The following is a 12,459-nucleotide window of genomic DNA, read 5'->3' on the forward strand; positions in this document are numbered from 1 at the left end:
TCTCCTGACACCCCCTTCTAGCACCAATAGATAGATTCACGAATTGCATGAATCTATCTATGGCCGCCGCTGCCACCCCCATTCAGGCGTCCGGCCCCTTTTCGGGCGCCTAAATTACAGCGGCGGGGGGTGTTTTTGAAGCACCTGATTAGAGCCATAGGCTCTAATAGGCATAAAAAAAGGCATCATATCGCTCGCAGGTCACTTAGCTGTGTTAGAAAAGCGAATGAAAATTTGCTTTCCTAACACTAAACTGCCTCTCCGCCAATCAGGTGCTCAGATCTGTTACCCGTCACCTGATTGGCTGAAATGACAGGCGCTGTGATTGGACGCCTAGCAGGCATCCAATCATAGCAGAGGACGGGAGAAGACATTGAGGATCTGTCCCACCGAGACAGGGAAAGTGCAGACGGCGGGCACACTGGCAGCATTTGATGGCACAGTGGATGTGTTTGCTATGGCACAGTGGCAGCAATTAATGGGCACAGTGGCTGTGTTTGATGGGCACAGTGGCTGCGTTTGATGGGCACAGTGGCTGCGTTTGATGGGCACAGTGGCTGCGTTTGATGGGCACAGTGGCTGCGTTTGATGGGCACAGTGGCTGCGTTTGATGGGCACAGTGGCTGCGTTTGATGGGCACAGTGGTGGCAACTAATGGGAACAGTGGCTGCGTTTGATATGGCACAGTGGCTGCGTTTGATATGGCACAGTGGCTGCGTTTGATATGGCACAGTGGCTGCGTTTGATATGGCACAGTGGCTGCGTTTGATGGGCACAGTGGCTGCGTTTGATGGGCACAGTGGTGGCAAATAATGGGCACAGTGGCTGCGATTGATGGCACAGTGGCGGCAATTGATGGGCACGGTGGCTGCATTTGATGGCACAGTGGCTGCGATTGATGGTACAGTGAGGCTACAATTGATGGTACAGTGAGGCTACAATTGATAGTACAGTGAGGCTACAATTGATGGTACAGTGAGGCTACAATTGATGGTACAGTGAGGCTACAATTGATGGTACAGTGAGGCTACAATTGATGGTACAGTGAGGCTACAATTGATGGTACAGTGAGGCTACAATTGATGGTACAGTGAGGCTACAATTGATGGTACAGTGAGGCTACAATTGATGGGGGTTTTTTTTCAGAATTTTTTGGTTTGTTTGCGCCACCCCAGAAATTTTGAGCACCAGCCGCCACTAGACATAAGACACTTAATTGGTCTCTACTGTCATAAATGATGTGCCTCCCTGTGGACATGTGGGGGAGTGACATCATCACAGTCTGGCCAATCAAGCGGCAGAAACAGATGGAACCCGCAAGGAAGTCAGGACAAAGATGGAAGCGCCCAGGACCAACGGCAACAATGACAGTGCAGCAATAGAGGGCACCGTTTGACAGGTAAGTTTGTGCTAATATGTGGTGCATACTAGCACATTATGGCACAAACCACTTAAGGGCCCATTAAAAAAAAATAGTTTAACACCTTTTTAATTAATTTTATTACCGTTATTTTGGATAGGAATAATTGCTTAAACGGTTGTTGATTAATTTTTTTTTCATTTAATTTAAACTACTTTTTCTTCAGTTAAACTATGTGACTGCTAATTAACACTGGGCAGCCACAGGAAAACAAATAAAACTTCCTGCAGTGATTTCTGCAGGATACATCGGAAGTTTAATGGTTGCTCTTCCCACCGATTGCACAGTGCAGAGCATGTGAATAAAAGTCACCTGACCAGCATATACTGTATATATATATATATATATATATATATATATATATATATATATATATATATATATATATATATATATATATATATATGATAAAATAAGGTATTTGGATTTTTTTTATCAGTTCTACTTACAAATGCCTATATTGGTATATTCATTTGTCATTATATGCAAATCTGGCTGAGGGTTTTATGACACTTTAATGAAGCCCAAATATAAAAAGCCACCATCACCAAGATGGAGACCCAATGGGATATCTTATTTGGTTTCCCTGCAACACAGTAACATCCACTTATAGTGGAGCTAGATCCGAGTTAATAGCATGGAATTTGTATTGAAAATGCTTCTGCAGACATTTTTACCATGGTACATGCTGGAACTATTTGCCATCTCCTCAAGGAATGTCAGAGCAAAAAAAATATCCAGTTTACAGAATTCTTATAAAGCCATGTGGGAGGAGAAAATCAAGCAAACAGTATATTCAGATTAAACTGGATGATACAAAAGCAGATGCAGCATATTACCTTCCAGCTCCCCGATTTTCTTTGCAAATACTTTCAACTGCTTTTTCAGCTTCCTGACTGTCTTATCCTGCTTCTCAAGTTGCTCCATTAGATCCTGCAGAGATTAACATTATCTTAATAAAAAACACCCTTTTAAACAACATAGCAGGTTTGCACACAACTTGCCAAGCCAAGGTTAGTGTAGAACAGGACCAGACAGCTAGGTAACAGCGCCACCAACGGGCGGATGTGTGTACTGCATGTATAGGAGTGTCAGTGCTGATTTGGGCAGAATTCAGCAAGTAAAAAAAAAAATCTACACATCCCCTACAAGTCTAATGAACCATTCATTTAAAGTATGGCTTTTATTGCACAATTATGGCACAACAGATAATTTCATCTGTCAGAAGATACACTTGATTGTACAGGTACATATATTATGCTGCGGGTAATTTACCTGTCAGTTTTAGAGTACAAAATAAAAAAAAAAAATGTTGTGTAGTAAAGTCATATGGCATATATAACAAGCTTGTAGAATTCTGCACCAAACAACTGTAAATTACATGTTTAAAAAATGCAGGGTAGACAGAATATAAATAGAAGGGAGCAACTACAGAAGAACCATGCAAATCATTGCATCCTGGCACAATAGGCAAAATATAAAATATTACATCCAACATGAAGAATCAGGAGCTGAGAGCAAGTCAGTGTAAAAAGGCTTTCCATTCTTGGTAAAAGAAAAAAAATCCAGTTGGAAAATAATGTACACTGTTAGGAGCTCCCACCATGTTGACGGAGTTCCCACTTCATGAGCTGTGCGGTATGAGACATGGAACTAGGAACTAAAGCACCACCGCACTGTAAATTTTATTCCAGTAGGGGTCAAGTGGACAATAAAAGGACCTACTGAGGAAGCTCTGTTTGTGGTGTAATGCGTATAGGAGTGGTACCTGCTGATGATGCCATTGTGTGCACATTTGAAGGAGGCCAGTGATGTGTAATGCTGTTTTTTTTTTACGTTTTATGATGCTCTTGTTGCTGTGGCTTATGGAGGATGTTGGTGAGAGGGGCTATTATGGAAAAGCTCTTTCAACCTCTGAGGAAGCTTTGAGGTCCAATATAGAGGTGAGTGGACTCACTTGCCACATGCTTTGTGGAACATTTCACAGAAGATTACTGGCACTGTTCATAACTGAAGCTTCTTGATTTAAGTATATGATGTATTTGGACTTTTATCACATCTACTTCTGAATTTGGGGGAAGCTGACTTATTTAAGATTTCTATAAGTCAAAAGTATAAGTTTTGTCATAGTAATTTTGTTTTGAGCACATAATTTAGTAGTTTCGGTAGCGCTACACTATTTCATTTATTATGTTAATAAAAGGAGTATACAATGCTTTTTGGAAGGCCCCACAAACAACCCTTTCATCAGGGTTTTCAATAGGAAAAAATGTATAAGCACTGAATATTGACTGGAACTTCAATAGTTTTTTTATTTTATTTTAATCTTCACAGATCTTGTCAGCAATTGGTTCATACACAATTCATGCTGTCTACCATTGTAACTATTCAGTGGGATGTTAGTATCTATATCTGGGCACTGAATGATTTGGATCCATATCATTTTGTATATAGTGTGGCATTTCAATTTTTACTCTTGCCACTTTGCCCTATAAACCAAGGAAACTGTGGTGGTCTGCTAGGGTATGGAAGCTACCTGCCAAATAAAATAACCAGATCACCTACATCACAACACTACTGGATAGCAACACCTATAAGGCAACTTTATTTTCCACTTTTGTACAATCCAATTTTTCATCACTTTCATAAAACTTAATTTTACCAAAAAATAAAAATTTTGTAGTGCGTCTATAACATTTTGTTTACCTTTTTGTTGATTGTATTTGTCTAAATACGAAAAAATTGTTGTGTGTAACTTGAGTTGTAACTATTTAGGTATATAAGAAATATGAAAATGCAATAAGAAATATGAAAATGTGATATTTCATATTTACCTGATTAAACTATTAATAAATCAGTTAAATCATTCAGAACACAATACCTTTTATATTAATTAAAAAACTGCTGATGGAGCCCTTCAAAAATTACATTCAGGTAATCTCAACAGTTCGGCTTGGTTTCTGAATCACAGACACTTCCTAATAAAAGCAATCTGTTACTCACCTTGCCAGGTCCCTGGGATACACGACCTGTATACACTACCTTTCAGAACTATGGATCTTGTAGTCACAGGGATGAGCCCAGATCCTAGTCCAAACCCACTTGGTCAATACAGCTAGGAAGCGGCCAATCATAGATGGCCCAGGCATTCCCCACCCCGCAGCCATGCATATACATGTGCAGCTGTGGGTCAGAGAATATCTTGGCTGCTTATGATTGGCTAAATGCAGTGATAATGCCCAGATGAGTTCAGACCATGATCCAAACATACCCAAGGTCATCCCTAGTCATAGGCAGGCCATACACGGTACAAATTTCTTTCCTGCAACCACGAGTTGCAGGAAAGAAATGTATCCCTGTCAGAAAGCCATCCCTGCCAGGAGAAGAGCTTGATTATTGCTAGCAGCTGCTAGTGATAATCGCAAGGCTGGTTTCACCAAAGTTGACAGATCGATCAACTTGGTACATTCAGCCTGCCCATTAACAGTTTCAATCTTGACCAGTTCCTGCTGAACTGGCCGAGATTCAAACCATGTATGGCCGGCCATTGCCCCAGAATTCCCTCACTTACTCACACATTAATCCTTATATGATCTTTAGGACTGTAAACTAATAAGTGCTGCATAAATGGCATTAGGAAAATGGACAGAGTTCAACTGAGTTTGATGGTATTAACAAAATGTATACAAATAAACTACATTACTCCTAAAACTAGAGAAACCAAAAGAAAAAAATATGATCATGTTTGCTGTTTGGTAATGGTAAATGCCAGGACTGTGGTGAAATTAAAAAGGCAAAAAAATAAAATTATGAAATCACTGTACACAAAATGTCAAAGCAGATGGGGCAAACTTTGCAACATTCCATATCTTACATACAACGTTACCTGTAAGTATGGAGATTCAAATCTGTATGCCACTCAACCTGCACTGGATTGTATATAATGTCATGTACAATAAACAATGGTGAAATTAAATTGCAATCTAGAGAATTTCATTGGGTTGTGGTTAGAATAACTTTGTGTACAGATACGGTTAGTAAGAAGTTGTGCTCTTGTGCTGAACATGAAGACAGGACACAATGACACTGAAAGCTGTGATGGTAAGGGACACAATGAAGCCTTGTCATGTCGACAGCATCAGACAGCCAGACAGGCTGAATCTCTGTTAGTTTTCAACGACACTGCGAGGACAAAAGAGCAAGCAGATGTGTGATTTACATACAATGATCCGTCTGTAAAGTGAAATCCGGTACGATTGATACTTCATGGGATCATCTGCATATAACTCCTCAAAATACTGAAAAAATAGGTAGAATGCATGTACCCTCTTCAATTAGAATTTCACATTAAGGACTAATTTGTTCACAATGACCAATAATTACAAATCTCAATTCCAGAGCCATGGTTAATTGGATTAAAAGCATGATTTTAGATTTCACATAATATTTTACTATGCTAGAAAAACAATTTCATTGGTAATGCTGTCTTGTGCATGGTGCTCCTAAAAACAGCCAAATACGGTATTTCCAAATAAAGTAAGTGGTCTAGTAACAGAATGATTTACGGTAAATTCTTCTCATGAAAAGCCATATTAAATGGGGCTTGTCTAATAGGAGACACTTTTTTTGATTCCACTGTTTCCGCATGCTGTATGGACTGAATTTTTATTTAATAAAGACATTTTCATTGAAGTGCGGCTGTCCAGACTTTCCCGTTTGCAAATATGTCTATACTTACCTGTTCTGTGCAATGGAATTGCATAGAGTGGCCGCTAACCTCCTCTTTTTGGGTCTTCCACTGGCGCTCCTGTCCACTCCTCTCTGTCCAGTGCCCCCATGCGAAGGCGCTTCCCATGAGGGCACTCATGCACGCTTGCTCCCAAGCTTGGCTGCTGCATCCATTGACAGTGGGACCTGGGCTCCCCCTCCGTTCCAGCGTCACTGGCTTTGATTGACAGCACTGGGAGCCAATGGCTTCCAGTGCCCCAGCAAAGCCAGCCAGAGCCAGAAATGAGAGGAGAAGAGCTGCAGACGTGCACTGCAATCAGGGCTCAGGTAAGTAAAAGGGGGGTGAGTGGGGATGCTGATGCCTAAACATTTTTACCTTAATGCAAGGAATGCATTAAAAGAGAAGCATGTGAATTTTTTGGGGAGATCTGGCTGTGTCAATGGAGCAGGAAGTAAAATAGAGCTCTAAAATGGGGGGGGGGGGGGGGGGAGACAATAAAAGCATTTTTATTTTGTTTTTAGAAGTGATAGAACCCCTATATAAAAAATTGATCCTGATATTTTTTCCTTTGTTACTCTAATCTATCTAAAACAAAAAGTTTTGGCTTGAGTTCCTCTCCAAATAAAGAATTCAGATCTCTGCTCCATCTCTTCTCCGTGCGCCCTCATGGCAAGCCACTAGGGGGCACACGTGCAGTCACACTCCCAAGCTGGGCTTTGTGCCTCCATAGACACATACAGCCCAACACGCCCCCCATTCCCTTCTCACAGGATTTGACTGACAGCAGCAGAAGCTTCAATGGCTCCCACTGCTTTCAGAAAAGTAGGTGAGAGCAGACAGAGGGGAGAGAGAGGGTAGAAAAGACTGGAAGCTAGGCACAGTGCTGGATCAATATGGGAGTTGGGTAAGTGCTGGGGGGGAAGGGGACATATAGTGAAAGGTGTTTACCTTAAAGCGGTAATAAATCCAAGAGAAAGCATGTGTTCTATTGCAGCTTACCAATTCTTAGATGTGTTGGCTGCATTCGTTTTAAAGGATAAGTTCACTTTTAAAAAAAATTAAATAAATGCATATTTTTTTTGCAGGTAAAAAAAAAAAAGTGTATTTATTATTTTTTGTAGTAGGAGCCTGGAAAGCATTGCACCAGCAATCAGCAGATGCCATGCAGGTCTCCTGCACACTGTCAGAGTATTTGCTTGCCGTACATCCTGTTCCAATGAAGCCGATACTCCTTGACAGGAAGACTCAATGAGCTACCACAGTGCTCCACAGTGCCATGGTAGTTCACGGAGAACTACAAGGCGACAGCCGCTAGGGATGTCGGGACTTGTAGTTCATTCAGAGCTGTGTGCATGAATGACGCGGCTGTGTGGGCGGAGCCCACTGCAGCACTGGTAACATGCTACATGTTCCACCATAAAATTGGGTTTAACATGTTCCCAAAGGTGAACTTATCCTTTAATATTTTCTCTACTATCACCTGGTGATCTGGCCAGTAATTTTGCTGTTTTTCAAAAGAACAAGCTCTCCTGCAGATGTAGCGGTTTGAGGGATGAGGAAAACCCATTAACACTTACAGGGGTGCTTACAATTATCAGATTTTATTTATGCAAAACCTTTATTCCTAAAAAAAAAAAAAAAAAAAAAAAAAAAAATAGGATTTTTTTAAAACAGCTTACCTGTAAAATCCTTTTCTTTCGAAGGACATCACAGGACACAGAGCCACAGTAATTACTGATGGGTTATATAGGGTATCACTGGTGATTGGACACTGGCACACCAGAAAGTTCAACCCCCTATATAATCCCTCCCCTTGCAGGGATACCTCAGTTTTGTAGCCAAGCAATATAGTGTATTAGAAGAGGGGCGGGACCTCTGTGTCCCGTGATGTCCTTCGAAAGAAAAGGATTTTACAGGTAAGCTGTTTAAAAAAATCCTATTTTCTTTCTCGAACATCACGGGACACAGAGCCACAGTAATTACTGATGGGATGTCCCAGAGCAATGCTACCTGAGGGGGGGGAACCACGACCAAGTAGGGTGCAATCAGACCTGAGGACCCTGTACCGCAGCAGCACACTACGCCCAAAGGCGATAACCTCATGCCTTCTCACATCCACCTGATAGAATCTGGTGAATGTATGGACTGACAACCAGGTTGCGACCTTGCAGATCTGAGCCATAGAGGCCCGGTGATGCACCACCCAAGAAGCACCAATAGCCCTTGTGGAATGTGCCCTGATCTGAAACGGAGGAATCTTCTGTTTCAAACCGTAAGCCTGGATAATCAACTGTCGAATCCATTTAGAAATGGTAGCTTTTGACGCTGCCTGTCCTCTATTGGGACCTTCTGGCAGCACAAACAAAACATCCGTTTTGCGAATCTGAGCAGTTTCCCCGAGATAGGCCTTGACTGCTCTTACTACATCCAACAAATGTAGAGATCTCTCTTCCGGAGAACAGGGATCTGGAAAAAAGGAAGGCAGAACAATGTCTTGGTTTAAATGAAAATCAGAAACCACCATGGGTAAAAAACTAGGATGAGGGCGCAAGACCACTCTATCCTTGTGTATAATCAAATAAGGCTCCTTACAGGAAAGGGCTGCTAGTTCTGAAATTCTTCCAGCAGAAGAGATGGCCACCAGAAAAATTAACTTCCTTGTCAACAAGACCAAAGGAATCTGACTTATTGGTTCGAAAGGCTGTTTCTGTAACACAGCCAGGACCAAGTTCTAGTGCAGGGATTTAGGGGCGCTTTAACCGGAGGATTAAGACGCATCACCCCCTGCATAAAGTTTCGGACCAAAGAATGCGAAGCAAGTGGCCGTTGAAATAATACTGATAAAGCCGAGACCTGGCCCTTGATGGTACTCAAGGCCAGCTTCATCTCTAATCCTAATTGTAGAAAATCAAGAATTCTACCTATAACATATTTTCTGGGATGCCAACCCCTGGATTCACACCAGGAAACATAAGTTTTCCAGACTCTATGATAAATCATTCTGGAAGCTGGGTTCCTTGCATTGATCAAGGTAGATATGACAGGACCTGAAAAGCCTACGACTCCTCAGAACGTGGGTCTCAATAGCCAAACCGTCAAATTTAGCGTTTGTAAGGCAGGATGGAACACTGGACCTTGAGATAACAGGTCTGGGCGTACCGGTAGGGTCCACGGGGAACCCACCGTCATCCTTACTATTTCTGCATACCAAGTCCTTCTGGGCCAAGCAGGGGCCACCAGAAGTACCGACTTCTTTTCCTGCCTGATCCTGCGAAGGAGTCGTGGCAGTAGCAGAATAGGCGGGAATGCATAAATCAGTGAGAACCAACGCCACGGAATCACCAACGCATCCGTCCCGCATGCAAGAGGATCCCTCGTCCTTGCCACAAATCTGTCTATCTTTTTGTTGAATCGGGATGCAAAGAGATCTACATCTGGGACCCCCCATCTTTGGCATATATTCCAAAAGACGTCAGGATGTAGAGTGTAGAGACCATTCCCCTGGGAGTAGCTGCTGGCGGCTTAGATAGTCCACCTGCCAGTTCTCTATCCCTGGAATGAAAACTGCCGATATGCATGGCACATGCATCTCTGCCCAGACTAAGATCTGGTTCACCTCCTTTTGAGCAGCTCGGCTCCGGGTGCCTCCCTGATGATTGACGTAAGCCACTGCTGTGGCATTGGTGGACTGAATCCTGACCGGGCAACCCTGTAGCCTGATAGTCCAGGCTTTTAGGGCCAGGTATACCGCCCGGATCTCCAGAATGTTGATGGGTAAGGTCCTCTCGGTCTTGGACCATATCCCCTGAACCGCAGACTGTTCCAGAACTGCTCCCCAACCTGACAGACTGGCATCTGTTGTTACCACCGTCCAGGTAGCCGGTAGAAAGGATTTAACCTTCTGCAGGTTCTCGGGTATGAGCCACCAATTGAGGCTCTGAAGCACCGCATGCGACAGGTGCATCGGAAAAGTCTAACGCCTGAACCTTCTTGTTCCAGGCCGACAGAATACTGTGTTGCAGCATTCATGAATGGAACTGAGCACAGGGAACTGCTTCGAATGAAGACACCATCTTCCCTAGTAGTCTCATACGAAGGCGGACAGAAGGACCCTTCTTGGTCCTGACTGCCAGAATCAGCTCTCTTAAAGCAGCGATCTTTGCCTGGGGTAGAAATACTTTCTCCTGGCTTGTATCTATGATCAGACCTAAATACTCCAGTTTTCTTACTGGCTTTAGGAAAGATTTTTCTAAGTTGAGGATCCAACCCAGGTGTTCCAGATACCTGACTGTGGTCCTCAAGTTTCCGTTCAAAGAGGCTACCGACCGGTCTATCAAGAGCAGGTCGTCTAGGTATGCTATGACAGCTATACCCTGAGCCCTTAATCTGGCCAGAGGAGGAGCCAAGATCTTTGTGAACACTCGAGGTGCAGTGGCTATCCCAAAGGGCAGAGTCACAAACTGGAAATGGCGCCCTCCTATCTCGAAGCGCAGAAACTTCTGATGAGCAGGAAAAATGGGCACATGCAGATATGCATCTCTGATGTCTATCGATGCCAGAAATTCTCCTCCCTGCAGGGTGGAGACTACTGTCCGAATTGATTCCATGTGGAAGGATTGAATCCTTAAGAATCGGTTCAGATCCCTTAAATCCAGAATGGGTCTGACATCCCCATTTGGTTTTTGGACCGTAAAAAGGCTGGAATAGAAGCCCAATCCCTGGTCCTTTGCGGGAACCATCATAATGACCTCCTGCGACAAAAGTCGCTCTAACGCTAGAAGGAGCGACTGCTTCTTTTCTGGGTCTCTGGGAACACCTGATCTGAGGAACCGAGGAGAGGGAAATTCCTGAAACTCCAGCTTGTACCCTAAGGTTACCGTGGAGATTACCCATCTGTCCTGGAAATCCTCCTGCCAGAGCCCTGAGAACTGTCGCAGTCTTCTCCCCACTCGAGTGAGCGGGGGCGCCCCCTCATGCAGAGGTCTTAGTGTTTTGCCTAATAGGCTTCTTCCCCCAGGACTTCTTCTGTCCCTGGGGTTGACTCTTGTCTCTGGACCCAGATGGAGGAGGCCGTCGAGACTGCCTGGAGGCTGAAGCCCCCGGCGCTGGGGAAAGAGTCCGTTTGAAAGAGGGACACTTACTCTTCTTCTTTACAGGTAAGAGAGTGCTTTTCCCACAAGAGATTCTCTTGATATAGTTATCCAAGTCCTCTCCAAACAACCTTTCACCACGAAATGGAAACCCCGCCAGGAGCTTCTTACATGGTGCTTTGGCTGACCAATTTTTCAACCATAGGATTCTACATATGTGCACCAACCCCAGAGAAAGACGAGAGGTTTGCACGATAGAATCTCTGATGGCATCAACAACGTAACATAAGGCCGCAGGAAGGTTAGCAAACCCCTGGGCCTGCTGTTCAGGTAATACTTTGATGACCTGCTTAACATGGTCTCTTAAGTATTGACAGACTCCAATCGCTGCAACTGAAGGTTGAGCCACTGAACCTGCCAAGGAGAAAACACCCTTCAATAGGGATTCCATCTTTTTGTCTACAGGATCCCTAAGCATCTGAGCATTGTCTACAGGACAAGTCAGACTCTTATTTACGGAGGAAATGGCGGCATCAATGGCCGGTATTACCCACATTTTGATAAACTTTTCTTCCATCGGATAAAGTGTGGAAACCTTTCTCGGCGGAAAAAAAAACGTTTGTCTGGGTGATCCCACTCAGGATAAATGAGCTTTTCAAGTAAATTATGAACAGGAAAAGCCTGTGCTGCTTGAGAAGGTTTCAGTGATGCCAAAGCAGAAGAAGATTCTTTAACTGATTCAGGTACGGGCAACTTAAATGTGGAGCGGACCAATCCAGTAAGGATCTGCACTAAGACTTGGGAAGTCGCAGAGGGTCCCTCTCTACCTGATTCCGAAGAGGAATCATCTGTCCCATCCCAATCCTCTGAAAGGGATTTGTCTCCTTTATCCCAGAGCTCCTCTTCCTGAGGGTCTTGGGGAACAGAGGAAGGCCTAGTACGTTTTCTTCCACTGAGTGAAGCTGTAATCACGGCCAATAATCTTTCCTCTAAACCATTAATGGTTGAGGAAAAAACCTCTTGTGTAATATATACAGGGGCTGAAGTGCCAGAAGCAGGTATAGCCCCTGACCCCGATGGCTCTCCCTGGCTAGCCATCCCTGGCCCCTCAGGGGGGAGGATGCTGCAGACAGGGGGCCCTCAGAACCCAAACGAAATTCCCTAGTGTCTCTGGTTCTGGGGGTGTTTGAACCTCTAAAGCAACAAGGTGTGAGGTATCC

The 12,459-nt window shown here is 43.7% G+C and overlaps 1 protein-coding gene across 8 annotated transcripts in view; it reads right to left on the bottom strand.

Moving 5' to 3' along the window:
- Positions 1-12,459, bottom strand: part of MYO5A (myosin VA) — a 290,881-nt gene that overhangs the window by 30,810 nt on the left and 247,612 nt on the right. For 5 of the 8 annotated variants that reach the window (XM_073618728.1, XM_073618727.1, XM_073618732.1 and 2 more), the window contains 2 exons: positions 5,644-5,718; positions 2,260-2,353 (listed from right to left, as the gene is read on the bottom strand). In XM_073618728.1, the coding sequence (XP_073474829.1) occupies positions 2,260-2,353; positions 5,644-5,718 (169 nt within the window). The remainder of the gene's footprint in view (positions 1-2,259; positions 2,354-5,643; positions 5,719-12,459) is intronic. The other 3 variants (XM_073618734.1, XM_073618730.1, XM_073618733.1) reach the window with 1 other exon arrangement.

The sequence above is a fragment of the Aquarana catesbeiana genome, linkage group LG03, assembly GCF_042186555.1.
Source record: "Aquarana catesbeiana isolate 2022-GZ linkage group LG03, ASM4218655v1, whole genome shotgun sequence".
In the NCBI taxonomy this organism is placed as follows: domain Eukaryota; kingdom Metazoa; phylum Chordata; class Amphibia; order Anura; family Ranidae; genus Aquarana; species Aquarana catesbeiana.